Source organism: Pleurodeles waltl, chromosome 4_1 (genome assembly GCF_031143425.1).
Source record: "Pleurodeles waltl isolate 20211129_DDA chromosome 4_1, aPleWal1.hap1.20221129, whole genome shotgun sequence".
NCBI lineage: Eukaryota > Metazoa > Chordata > Amphibia > Caudata > Salamandridae > Pleurodeles > Pleurodeles waltl.
This window is the reverse complement of record NC_090442.1, coordinates 587,769,321-587,784,337: the sequence shown is the minus strand read 5'-3', so window position 1 is coordinate 587,784,337 and position 15,017 is coordinate 587,769,321. Positions and strand designations below refer to the sequence as shown.

Sequence of the window (15,017 nt, the reverse complement as noted above, 5' to 3'; positions counted from 1 at the left end):
TTACTGCAGGTCCTTGGATTCAGATAATGATTCAGAGGGGGTCCCTGGGTTCCAGTAATGATGAAGTGTGAGGTCCAGGGAAGTCACATTTTAAGAATTACTGTCTTAGATCAATTATCATGTGATCCCATAATATATTGCTACCAAAGCTGTTCAACAGTAAGCAATTCTATGATTCATCACCTCCTACACATATGAACCTTCTGGCCTTTTTAGAAGTTGACTCATGGACAAAATAATGCTGTAACACTTAATTGGAAAACTGTAGATTGCAGAACAGTGTATTGCAAGGATCTTCATAAATACGTGATAGTCACATAAAATATTTGAAACTCTAAGACTGCAGTTCTTTTGCAATTAGCAGATTAATCAAATACAGAGTACAATTGATTTATTTTTTTAAACACCAACAAGTTTCAGCGGTTTTCTACACAATATTCCTAGGTGGAAGGAATAATGCCGATGCAATGGTGGATACAATTGGATTGTCCATGCAAAATATATTGAATGACGAAGCACATGACTGCAGAATGGAATTCCAGCCACCTAAAAGACTACATGTCTTTTTTTAATTTTTCAAATTTCTCATGTCCTTTTTCCCCTACTCTGCTCATCGGCTTTCCTTATTTTATGATTTCAAAATACACTTCTTTAGATGCAGACAGCTAAAAGCAGAGCTCACTCTTGCAATCTCAACCATGGTTTTCTTGACCTTTTTACTGTTCAGCTTCCTCACTTTCCACATCTTGCTCAAGATCCAACAGGCATTCCTTGATACTCTCTATAGGAATCTGGCCTGGTGTGTGGTGAATACCTACTGTATTATGACCTTGTACCAGGTATCCCCTTATTAGTGAAGTGTAGGCAGTGTCTAGAAGACAGGCTCTCTAGAGGTAGCTGTGGATGAGCAGCAAAGACCTATCTAGGAGACATGCAAAGCTTATGCATTACCACTTATGTAGTCACACAGCAACTAAACACATGAAAGAACCACACAGTGTTACAAAAATAAAGGTACTTTATTTTAGTGACACAAATACTAAGACCCTAGATAGCCAACCCTCCAATGGGAGGTATGTAAACACACTACTGTATGTACAACAGCAATCAGAAATTGGCATAAAAAGCAATAGAAAACAGTGAAAAGCAATAGGCAATACTAAAGGCCTAGGGAGGACCAAACCATATATTTAAAAAATGGAATGTGAATGTTGAGTCCCCAACCAAGGAGGTGGAATCAGTAGAGGGAGGCTAGAGGTACTAGGAAACCCCAAAGGTAAGTACTGGAGTGCCCCCCAGCAACCAGGAGAAAAGAGGTAAGTTACTGGCTCTACCCAAACCAATCCAAAGGACTTCAGAGAAGGATATTGCAAGACCTAGACAAGACTGCAAGAAACCAAAGGTGGATCCGTGAAAAGGAAGACCAGGAAAAGAAGGGGACCAAGTCCAGGTCACGTTGGAGTGTCCGGGGCTGGCAGGAGCCACTACCCATCCTTCTGTGGATGCAGGAGTTGGTCGACGGTGAGACGAAGACGGTCAGCAATACAGCACTGGAGCAGATGAAGAGTTCCTGGGTGATGAGGTCAGCGTTCCATGCCGGATGAAGAATTGCAGTCATTCTGTGGTGTTGAAAAAACACCAACAAGCCTTGGCAAAGGCAAATGTTGTGGTTGGTGGAAAAGTGGAGCTGCCGGGGACCAGCAAGTTCCAAGGGGGACTCAACCCACGGGGGGAGTCCCAGGTGACCCTCAGCAATGCAGAAAGTCCAAAGAAGAAGAGGCAGTCCCCACAGAAGACTCAAAGGCAAGGAGCCTAGGAGTTGCAGAGAGGTCCACGCAGTACACCTGAGAAGAGGTCACAGGAAAAGCACGCAGAGGGCTGTGCTTTGCAGGGAAGAGTGCTGAGGGCTAGGGCTACACGGAGCCTGAAGATCCCTTGGAGGAGATGCCAACAAGCCTTGGTAGATGCAAGGGGACCAAGGGGACTCCTCTAGACCACCACCCGTGATGCAGGATCCACACAGCTTAGGATGAGAGGAGATCCACGCACCTGGTCGTCCTTACAGTTGGTACAAACAACATGGCAACAATGACTCTGAATTAGCCGCACATCTCTAGAAATATATTAAATATCAGTACGTGGCGCTCAATAACACTATAACACATCTGTTGCCACCATGTGTAAGCTGGAATCAAAAAGATAACCAGTTCATATCCGAGATAAGAAATAATAGTGGAACACCCAAAATCTCTGTAGGTCATTCATATGATAATCAATGAAACCATCTGGAAAAAAATAAAAATTTTATCAAAATATAAACGGAAAAAACAGCATGCACAATTGGAAAACAGAACCAAATGGGTGTTAACTTTCTCTAATTCATTAACAACTTTAATAATACATTGACTCATCGTATACATGATAATATACAATCACATAAAAAGCGATGCCAAAATGTAATTTCTTTTGATACTGCAATATTATTGTCCGTTATTATGAAAATCCACTTGATAGTTGGGCCCAAAAATTATATCTTTATACATCCTCAACCATTTGAGGTAAGCTTCAGCCCATACGATGTTTTAGCCGAAAGTTCATTTGACAGTTGGGCAAAAATCTTCAATCTTTGTGAATCCTCAACCACTCCAGGTGAGTTTCAGCCCATACTTTGTTTTTGCCGACACGTATTTCGTCCCATTCTAGGACTTTATCAAGGCTGATGATATGTTAATAACAGAGAATAAAATATTCTATCACATATTGCACATGTCAATTGGCTCCCAGATGCTTCCAACACCCGATTAGTGATTAGTGTTTGGTAGACTGCCAACTAATCAAATTACCTATTAATCCAGTATCCTGTGATAATCTTTTATATAAAATCATGGTGCCAAGGATTTGTGACAGTGACTTCCATAGATGAAGGTACAGTCCAACACCCAATGATTAAAAAAAACAAAAACAATACATACATTTATGAGAACAAAGGGACCTGTGATGATCCTTTAGTGTATAGAACATGCTTTGTTAGTATTAATATGTGAAGGTAAAAACTAAAAGTCGAGAAGTACCGATAGAGTCCCATACAGTAAAGTTTCTAAATGTACCTTATATTTAATTCCTAATGAACTCCAAATTTTCATTTCTATGGAATCCAACTCTGTAAGATAATGTCCAAAATTGTATAAAGTGTCTCCCATTATTTTATATTAACTGTAGTTCAAAGTCTGGACCCACTTATAACACTTACAACAACACTGTTGTTTGTTTCTAACTTCTCAATATTCTAATTTGACACACGGATATCCATTATGCACTCCCTAATCAAGGTTTACAAGTTGCAATATTTTCAATAGTTTGTCATATTTATCTGATAAATGATGTAGACTACTCCAATCTAAGAATCCATTCAAGAAAATTGTCTACTCTTCAGAAACCTCGTCGACGACGTACTATATGTATAATTTAAACCCAAGTCAATGAGAAAAAAGAACTAAAAAGACTTACTGACCCACAGTCACGTAATGTTTAAAAATGCATTGTTGGCCTCGATTATTCGCTATTGATTACCGAATTCTGAATAGAGGTATAATTGCTTGTTAGTAGTAACCAAAGCAGCGAGTAAACCCTAGTTCGTCTTATGTGTCACATGATTACGTTACAGTTGGTGCCTGCGGATGCAGGGAAGTGACTCCTTCCCTCCAAGGGAGGTTCCTTCTTGCTACTTGTGCAGACTGAAGACTTGCCGCCCTCAGAGGATGCAAACTGGGGAAATGTGGCAGTTGTTGGCAGGAGCCGGAAAAACAATGTTGCAGAGCAGAGTTGTCGCTGTAGCTGCAGATTGTAGGTTCCTGTGGAGTCCAGTTGCGGTTCCAGTGGCCAGAAGTTGAAGTAAACATTGCAGAGGATTCCTGCTGGAGTCTTGCATGTCGAATCTGAGGACCCACACAAGATGGAGACCCTAAATAGCCCTGGTAGGGGGCTTGGTCAACTAGGCAGGTGTCCACCTATCAGGATGGGATGTAACATCACCTGCCTGACTTAGCCACTCATATTTCTTTACCTACATCTTTTCTCTAGAAATATGAATGCTGCAAAAACTGTTTGACAAATGATAATAGGTAAATTTACATTTTAAGTATTATTATACATCTTAGCTCCTTTTTTCCCCATCTGACAATGTCATGCCACAGCCCCATGACTCACCTTGGCTAGATTGGTTATGGGAATAGCAGAAGTAAATTACTGATTTTTCAGCACTCACTTTTGAAGAAAGGCAAGTTCTTATAAAGCTTCTCCTTGTAGAGCTAAATTTGAATGTCGCCTCACATCAACTGACACATTGTAATTTTAAATCATTGTATTGAGCACACAGGCAGTAAGTATCTTAAAACAATAAAATCAGCATAACATGAGTATCCTATCTGCACAGAAAGTGATGATTTTTTATACTTACAGTGATATAAATCACAATTTGATTAAATACACAAAGGAATAAATCACATCTGAAACGTGCAATCAAGATAATCATGTTTCTTTTTTCAGCTGCATGCTAAATAAACTAGTAAGAATGATTCATGTTAGCAAGAATCTCTTGTATAAATAGTGTTAAATACCTACTATTTATGTTTCATTAAGTTAGAGGGCTTGTGTTTTCTAACTGGTGCACCTCTGACACTTATTAGTTACCACTGTCCACTAATTGGACATTTCTCCCTATGTTCCAAGGTGGTTAAGCATTTGTATATCTGGTTAAGTAGATTAAAAGCATTGAGACAGCATATTTTCTGGTGTTTTGTTGATACAATTATCACCGCAGTTAGAATAATCATCAGTTTCGATAATGGTTATTTATCCAGATTTACGCACTAAAGAAAAATGAGAGTGATCTTTACTCATAGCTAATAGGACCTTATCAGTGGCCTTAGGACTCTATTGCTAAACGTCATATCTTTTCTTGGCCTAATATTTTTGGATATGTTATTAATTATTCACTAGATGTCAACAGGGCTCAAAGGTTTGCTTTAAACGTGTCAGCTCACTCCCAACGTGAAAACTACGCAGCATAATACATTTCTAAAGACATTCAAACCCAGTCGCCTGCAATGTTACAGTATACACCTGCCTAAAATTGTTTTATTTAAAGGATAACTGATGTAAAACACTTAATACACTCAATACTTCCTTTGCTTACTTCACATTATGAAATAAGAACAAACTCAAGGTGGCAATCATAGGATTGTTTATAGGCATACCACTATATTTCAAAAGCTTGGAAGAGAATAACGTTAGCTAGTCTTTCTGTCTGTGTGTGACCATGAGGTATACTACCGCTATTGTCTGGTGAGATTTACTGAATTGACAAATTATAGGCTGACCGATGAAAACTGTTTGTAACTAAAACATACTGTTGCAATTATGCTCCAAACAACTGTTCAGTCGGTTCGTTGTTGATGATGATGATCATGCCATTTTGATCTGAGCTTCTGAGCTCTCTAGTAATTAATATATTTGTCAAGAAAGAACACTCATTACAAATCAACTACATACCAGTATATGTTTTTTAAAGAAACAAATGTTCTGAAGAACTTCAAATTGAAACATTTTTCATAAATTTAGGACACATGCACTGCTACTACATATTTTAATATTGCTGTTCAACTCTCAGATCTCTGGCTCGTTTCAGTATTTCTAATCCAATTGTCAAAAATAAATGGAAGATATAGTGGACAAGGGCAACTACATAAGCTAATAAACATAAATAATCTGCTTACAGCATTTTCAGTCTAGCCAAAAACCTGCACTTCCTCTCATTTCCTAAGTAGCCCATATACATCATCACTGCTATAAACTGCACATAAATCTATTCCTTACCGTAGCAAGCCCAGACAGCTCTTCAGCTATCCAATAACCAACAAATACACTTCTTTAACAGTCCATATGGCCATTAATTCTTGAATCTGCCCCATTTCACACACATTCTCTCCAATTGTCCACACATACTATCATGGCTCAAAAAGCATACACATATGTTCTCAGCACTCCAAATGCCCACATGCTTTATTATGCAATAGCAGGTGCATCCTCATACCTCCATTACCCCACGCAGATGCTCTTCTCTCTCCAAAAGTCTCAAAATCTCATCATCTTGTCAGCCAACAAAGTATTTCAACCCTACATTGAAAATCCTGCCCACTCTCCTCTCACACTTACTCCCCTCTCACCATTAATCCACAAAGCCACCCATCTCTTCAACAGCCAACACATCCACTAATTTCTCTAATAGCGTGAATTTGTTTCTACCCCTCCAACAGACTGCCCACACCTCCCTATTAGCCCATACACCCAATAACACCACGCCTACTTGTCCTCTTACACCATCATTCTAATAGAATCCTGCTATGGTCCTCCTTGAAGCCTTGTCTCTCCCCGATTTCGCCGACTTTCTCAACTCCTTCAAAACAACTTCCCATGAAGATGATGTCTTAACCTCATCCTTGATCAAAGCTTTCTCTGGTGAAACTCTCTCAACCCCTACTCACCATTTTCAATGCCATCCTCACTCGAGGCATCTTCTCAGAAGCTCTCAAGACGGGTGACATCCTCAGGCTCCTAAAGAAAGCTGATGACCTCAATAACTGCCTGCCATCACACACCTTCTCTTCATCAGCAAGATTATCAAAAAAAGCAAAGTACGTTCAACTCCAAGATCACATAAGTGGTTACCATCTTTTGCACGGCTGCCAATCTTGCTCCAGATAAGGGTACAGCACAAACACCATTAACGTACACACCTTAGATGATGCCCTCCATCGTCATATGAAGGTGACCCCTGCGTCCTGATATTGCTGGAACTCCCAGGTGCCTTTAACACTGTTCCACATCCTACCATCATCCACACCCAGGAATCTTGAATGGGATTGTAATGCCTTTCCCTGGTTGTTATCTTACATTTCCAACTGGGAACAGTTCATTCACAAGGACAGCTAAAAGCCATGAATCATCCCTCTCACCTTTGAAGTCACCCGGAGTTTCATACTATCCCCAGTCATCTTCAACTTCTACATGGAGACCCTAGTGCACCACTCACACATAACAGCATCACAATTTAGCAGTAAGTTGATAATATCCAACTGTACTTGAAAGTCTTCTCTGTTCCAGACATTAGATCCCTCAAACCCTCTATAAGTCTCATCCAGAGCTGGATGACAAGCACATAGCTGAAGCTTGACACAACGAAAAAACATAATTCCTGTTATTTGTTAAAAACAACAAGCAAGAACTAGTACAAACCTGGCTCAATTAAATTAAATTAATGGCTTTGGGCCAGATGTACGAAACGTTTTGCGACTCGCAAACGGCAAAATCTGCAGTTTGCGAGTCGCAAAACGCGTGTCCCAATGCAGAAATGCATTTTGCGAGTCGTTACCTACTCGCAAAATGCATTTCAGACTCGCAAATAGGAAGGGGTGTTCCCTTCCTATTTGCGAGTCGCATTGGGATGCAATACCATTTGCGACCGCATATGCAGTCGCAAATGGCATCGCAGTTACCATCCACTTCAAGTGGATGGTAACCCAATCGCAAATTGGAAGGGGTCCCCATGGGACCCCTTCCAGTTTGGGACTGGACCCCAAAATAGTTTTTCAGGGCAGGGAGTGGTCCAAGGGACCACTCCCTGCCCTGAAAAAAAACGAAACTAAAGGTTTAGGATTTTTTTGAAATGCAGCTCGTTTTCCCTTAGGGAAAACGGGCTACATTTCAAAAAAAAAAAACAGCTTTATTTAAAAGCAGGTCGCTAACATGGAGGTCTGCTGACGTCAGCAGGCCTCCATGTTAGCGAGTGCCTATACTCGCAATGGGGCCGCAATTTGCGACCCACCTCATGAATATTCATGAGGTGGGTCATTGCGACCCCATTGCGAGTTGCAGTCGGTGTCTGAGACACCGTACTGCATAGCAATTTGCGACTTGCAAATTGCGAGTCGCAGGGACTCGCAATTTGCAAGTCGCAAATTGCTTTTTTGCTACATCTGGCCCTTTGAGTCCCAAATTTCACAGAAGGCCAAGTCACTAGGATTCACCCTCAACACCAACCTCTCATTCAAGGAACATACTGCCACAAAACAAAAGTCAACTGTTAACAGATCTCTCCTGAAGAAAATGAAACAGTTTCTCACAAAAAGTCACCTCATCATTGCTTCAACCTGCTCTCCCAGACTCCACATTCGCTCTCTTCAACGGTATTCTGTAGGATATCTATTCAGGGCCAGAAGAAATATGATCACATCACTCTCATCCTGATTGACCTCCCCTGGTTATCTTGCAGACTAGCCTGCCCTCTACTGTGGGTCTTAGCACACCCAGAACCAGGACACCACCAGCCTGGAAACTATGAAGAAACAAACAAGGAAGAAGGGCTTCTCCATATAAGCACTGAGGATCTGGAAAAACATCCGCTTAGCACCAGATCCAGGCAAAGTGAAGTTGCAACACTTTAACAACACTATACCACAATGCAGTAACCATATACTTGTGCTCCCAGACCCATCTACCTCTCGTATAACTCACTGACTGTATTCTTGACTTTGACATTGTACAGAATTCTTCTGCCTTTTCGTTAGGTTCATGATATACAAACATCAAATACCTACATACATCTCTCACATAGCCAGCACATCCTCTCAAATCTCCAATAGCCCCCAAACCTTCACTAACTTACACAACTCCTCATCCCTCCAATATTCCGCAATCCAAACTCGCTGTAAGAAGCTAGACATCTTTGTAGAATTATTTCATCCTACAAACCTTCTCACAACACTTTACTGGGAAACATCTCTCGCCAAAATTGCAGTGTTAGTTTGAAAATAAAATGAAACATCATATGTTTATTGATTCCCTACATCCACATGAAACTGTCTATTTATGGCATTTGAGAAAATGCTAGTAAGTTTACGAAACTATTCTACAACATTAGAAAGGCTAACTTTCCCTGGATGTGGAGATTATGGAGGGCAAAATCACAGAGGCCATAAATCAAATCAAGAGTGCAAAGTCACTGGGACCCATAGGCCTACCATTTTTTTTACATGTGTAAAAAAATCAGGGTTGTAAAACCACTCCGAGACATGTTCCATAAGTCTAGAGAGAGAGGTGAGCTACCCAGAAACCTCCCCCAGACCACTATTCTGCTCATACATAAAACAGGAAATTTGCTGGAGAACTGAGCATCATAAACAACAAAGGTATTGGCCAAGGTTCTGGCTAATCATCTGATGCATATTGTGGATGGCATCATTGCTCCAGACTTGTTGGGCTTTATGCTGTATAGATCCATGAGACACAACCTTCGGTGGCTGTTTGGAGGACTGGCGGGCAGACACAGCATGAGGGAACCAGTGGTGCTATTGGCACTAGATGCAGAGAAAGCCTTTGATTCCCTGAACAGTCCTACCTCAGGGCACTGCTTGAATGGATAGGTTTTGGGCCTTCTTTTCTGAAATGGGTGCTCCTTTTCCACCACAAACCGACAGCGAGTGAACTGAGTGCCCTCAGAGGAGTCTGAACTAGGCAGGGGCTTCCACCAGGGTTGTTTTCAGGCCCCCGTTGTTCACAGTGGCAATGGAACCACTGGTAAACTGGATATGGGGGGCACACTGTGGTGAGGGTAAGGTGGGACGTCGGCTGGGAGGGCATGAATTCATTATACGCTGATGTGGTTCTAATATATCTTGATCACCCTGATCACTTCTTTCCAAAGATCCTCAAGATCCTTTGAGTCTTCGGACTCTTCTCGGGCATTAATATTAAATGGAAAAAATCCATTGCCTATCTGCTTGCAAACTTGAAACTAAAAGACGGGTGACCAGGCCCACTGGTCTGTGAACAAACTGGGTTTACCCACCTGAGTATATATGTGACCACAGATAGCAACTGTTTCAATTGTAGAAACTTTTTGCGCATCCTGGCAGACGTTTGACAGGACATAGGACACTGGATCAACTTCCCCTCACACTACTATGGTGGTCTTCCCTTCAGAAAATTATGTGTCTGCCTAAAAAATTGTAGGCCCTGTAAAATTTGCTATTCAAGGTCCCTGAGCATTTCTTCAAAGTGGTGGGAGCTGAGATCAGATTCCTCCGTTGGAACGGGATGGGAGAGCACCGAGGATAGAGCTAACCACTCTAACTAGAAAACTTACGCATGGAGACATTGCACTACTGGATTTGTGGCTGTATCACTGGGTGACCAAATTGCTGGTGATAAATGCTTGGTTCTTTACAGACCAGAGGGAGCTATCCCTGATGGCAGACCGAAGGCCTATGCCCCCGGAGGCACAGTGCGGTAATCTGACCTTCTGATGTCAACAGCTACCATGATCCGGACATGGGCAAGGGCAGTTTGTAAAATGGGATGGGCAGACAAGCTGATGCTGGAGATGCCCCTTTGGGGCTCAAAGGCTCTAGCCGAGCTGCGCAGGGCGGCAGGACACAGACAATGGGATACTTTGGGCATCTCAAAGTTAAATGACCTTGAGAGTGAGCCGGTATGGCTGTCCTTCGAGGAACTACAGAAGCAATATAATTTGACTGGAGGCTAATTCCTATGCTACCTGCAGATATGGTCAATCCTGGCCCGCCTGAAGACCAGGCACAGGAACTGGAGGAAGAAAAAAACACTAGAAAATAGGGTCCTAGGAGCCCCCATATACAGACACTCCATATCTCAGACTTACTCTACACTTCTTAACAAGAGTGAACTTTCCCTGCAAGCAAAAGAGAGATAATTTAGCACTGCTAGAGAGAAGGGGACCTGTCTGTGAGGGACTGGGCAGTCACAGAGTGGTGTAGACAAGTGAAAGAACCAATCTATCAGGCAAGGGGATGCCCTTAGAAATATGTGAAGATTTTAGGTCCATGGCAAGGTCGGGGTGAAGTGTGAGTAGGGATGTCCATACACAGGGACTGGTCTGTAAGCCCAAACCTGGCGCCACCAGGACACAGAGGGGGAACGGGGACTTAAATGGAGACCACTGAAGGGCACAGATGATGGGGAAAACGGCATCCAGAAGCCAGGCCACTCCATAATTGCGTACATTTCAATGATATCTGTAATGTTTATTTGCTGCAGCATCCAGGGTTATTGTTGTTTACAAAAAGTTATGGTGTTTTATGATAAAAGTGTCTTGAAATTTGAACCATTGACGGTAGGCACTGTTCAAGGGTTCTCTTCAACTTAGGCAAATTCCAATGAAATATAAACAAATGCAGAAACCAAGGCTAGCCAACGTCCCTCCATTGCTTTGACCTATTCAGCGAACTCAGACCTCAAACCCATCACATTATCCAACAAATTGAACTAATTCGAAATGTTGACTTCTACTTTAATTTTACCTTTGAATCATGTTCGAAACAGATGGTAAAAAACCATCCATCCTTTTAGAAAAGATTTCAGCTCCCTTCTTGAAAAACTGGATCTGCAAAAAAATACACACAAAAGGGTTTATGAATCTTTATTTCACAAACTGACTGATGTACAAAGTTGATTATTCTGAAGCCACATGCTCACACCGGTAGTTTATTACCAATTGTTATGAGGTGAAGCATATCAGTTAATAAAGTAAAGTACAAGGGTGCAAATGGCAAATTAACAGAATTGTGTGTTCTCGGATATTGTAATAATTTATTGGAATTCAAGGGGCTCTGATATTACGTGTGTATTGGGAATGCAGTACGCATGACGGCTTGAAATATCATTTCAAGTTATTAAATATCCTGGGCAAACAAACTGCTGCTTAGACTTTATAAATAAATGTGTTGTAACTTGACAACTATAATACGATCAATTTGCAAAAACAGATGCATAAAGATAAATAACAATGAACTTCAAAGAATGTAAATCAGTTGTTTACGAGCTCAGTACGTGCTTCTCTCTCCATTAATCCGCGCTATGAGATGATGTATACCCTTCAAAACCATTATCACAAAGAACAACAAGGCAGAAGGCAGCTAGGCACATTCTGGGCTAAACCTGTCCAGGAGGTCACTCGTCCTGGAAACACATCACCATTCTGGTTTATCCAACAATATAAAGTAACAATATCAGCCTAGATACTGGAATAAGTGGGCGGGTCCATGGGCATAATTATGGTGAAAATACGTCACTGATTAAGTAGCCTACCATCCTCCACTCATCAAATGGCAACTATTAACCAACAATGATAGGGAAGCCTAAGCATTCTTCCTAGCCATGGAGTCGCTGTTACCCAATATATCTCACTTGGGTCTCACCTCAAGTAGTGGGTCTAGACAACAAGGTCTAAACAATGCGGAAAGATTACAGTAGATCAGGCGCCAACTCCCCTGATAGCCAAGGCAGGGGAATGTTTGAGAGAGGCCTCCACTGTAATCTTCTCTTGCAATGAATAAACCACGATACTTGCAAGGAAAGCCTTCCTTACCCACCGTATAGTTCTCCTGAGTTGAGTTCTTACTACCATAAATGGGCTAACTTCACCAACCCGAGGTGCCGTAAGTAGGATATTCATAATACTGTTTATGCTAAAGTTGGTTCAGTATTTTCTATAGATATTTTTCAGATGCAACAAAAAACCCCGCCAGAGCGAATTGGAAGAAGAAAGACTATTTGAAGAGCGGAGTTTTATACTCATTCTCGGTATTTTGGTTAATAAATACATTAGAAGGCTATGACTGTCACTGTGTTCACTACAGAAAATTACAGAAAGACCACATGAAGGCCGTTTGTCTGGTTAAAATCCAACGCAACTTTTGGTATTAAGTTTTGAACTCCTTTCAATAGACGATAAGCATTATTGGTCTAAGAGGAATCTGTTCATCCACAGCCATTTTTGGAAGCAGACTACATTGAGGTACAACAACAGAGACCGACCTAAGAAATTAAAAACACATTCAGTATAATCCATCCTCATGTTAATTTCATGGAGGCAGTAGTCACTGTTTTCCCCTTCCTCTTCCAAGGAAAATGCGTTTAAACGGTAAAATATGTAAAATTCAAAACTCGGATAAAAGACCCTCTGTTTTAGATGACAAAGCAAAAAAGATGCAGATTAACGAATTATGCCATCCTTTAATAATATAATTAATATGACAATCTTTCCAAAAAAAACAAAAGCTGCAGAAGTAACATTATAAGATTACCCGCATACGCTTAACAACAAATAACAGCCACATAAACACAACTTTCATTGTTTCCATCTGAACCAATATTATCTTTGTTAGAAATGGGGTCTCTAGTTGGCAGTCGGTTTGCACCCTGTTCAAGTAGGGACCCTCACTCTAGTTAGGATAAGGGAGATACCTGCTCAGATAACCCCTGCTCACCCCCTTGGTAGCTTGGCACGAGCAGTCGGGCTTATCTCAGAAGCAATGTGTAAAGCATTTGCACATAACACACAGTAATAAGTGAAAACACTACAAAGGTACACCAATATTTATCTATCTAAAACAAGACCAAATCCGATAAAAATCCAACATACAGTAAGAAAAATATGAATTCTGCAAGATTTACTCAAAACTACAGTTCCTTGAAGTCGATAGCTCCACCTGGGGCTATCACGGCATCGTGATCAACAAAACCAACAGTTCAGGCCGGCCGCGCATTGCAGGCCAGCTACAGTGTTGGGAAGACCCGCAAACAGTACCTTGGATTTGCAGGGCGTTGTGATCCTCGTGGTGAGCTCCGGAGAGTGGTGTCACTGACATCGCAGTGTCGGTTCCGGAGTCAGTGCAGGAGTCGTCTGGCCCTTGAGGTCACACGTGTTGCAGATCGAACTCCAGGCTGATGAAGTCAGGTGCCCCGGCGTGGATGGTGTCGGGGCTGCGGTGCGAAGTGGGATGATGCGACGTGTGGTGCCCACAGGTCACGGTGCAGGCAGCGGCTCGTGACGGCGTCCAGCAGCGTCAGTGAGGCCAGGGTTGTGGTGTGAAGCAGGGCGGGGCGACGTGTGGTGTCCACAGGTCACGGTGCAGGCAGCGTCGTCGTCGTTGCTGAAGCGCTGTCGTCAGTAGGCCTAAGCCAGCGGTGCGGGACGGGACTGTGCTTCGTGACCCTCACAAGCGGTGTCCACAGCCCACGGTGCAGGCAGTATGCCTGGTGACGACACAGGAGTCGATGGTGCTGGCGTCGAAGGACCGGGGCTGCGGTGCGGGATGGGACGGTGCTTCGTGTACCTCATGAGCAGTGTCCACAGGCCGCGGTGCAGGCAGCGGCGCCGGTGCCAGCAGGAGCCGTGTCGTCTGGGATGCCCAAGCTGCGGTGTGAGCAGGCGATGCCGGCGTGCGGGGCCAACAGGTCACAGTGCGAGCAGCAGCTCGGTGAAGTCTTCTAATGACGGCGTCAGTGAGACCAGGGTCGCGGTGCGAAGCGGGGCAACGCGACTCCGTGTGGCGTCAGCAGGTCATAGTGCAGGCCAGCAGCATCATTGGCGGCGTTGCAGTGGTTTCTCCTCTTGAACAGCACAAAACACACAGTTCCCAGTGCTGCAGGTCGAGGAAACTGAAGTCTTTGGTGTCCCTGAGACTTCCAATAGGAGGCAAGCTCTACTCCAAGCCCTTGGAGAATTTTCTCAAGCAGGACACACAAAGTTACCCTTTGCACTCTTTTCAGGCAGAAGCAGCAACTGCAGGTCAGTCTGCAAAGCAGCACAGCAAAGGGACAGTACTCCTCCTTCAGCTCTTCTCCTGGGCAGAGGTTCCTCTGGATTCCAGAAAGATTCTAAAAGACTGGGGTTTTGGGTCTTTTTCTTATACCCAGTTCTGCCTTTGAAGTTGGCAAACTTCAAAGCAAAGTCTCAAGTGTTTGCTAGATCCTTTCTTGTCCAGGCCAGGCCCCAGACGCACACCAGGGGGTCGGAGACTGCATTGTGTGAGGGCAGGCACAGTCCTTTCAGGTGTGAACGACCACTCCTCCCTCCTCTCTAGCTCTGATGACTCATCAGGATATGCAGGCTACACCCCCACACCCTTTTGTGTCACTGT

At 42.9% G+C, this 15,017-nt stretch overlaps 1 protein-coding gene across 2 annotated transcripts in view; it reads right to left on the bottom strand.

Annotated features, from left to right (window-relative positions):
* APPL2 (adaptor protein, phosphotyrosine interacting with PH domain and leucine zipper 2) overlaps window positions 1–15,017 on the bottom strand; it is a 512,959-nt gene that overhangs the window by 151,103 nt on the left and 346,839 nt on the right. For both annotated transcript variants that reach the window (XM_069228970.1, XM_069228971.1), the window contains exon 9: window positions 11,394–11,476. In XM_069228970.1, the coding sequence (XP_069085071.1) occupies window positions 11,394–11,476 (83 nt within the window). The remainder of the gene's footprint in view (window positions 1–11,393; window positions 11,477–15,017) is intronic.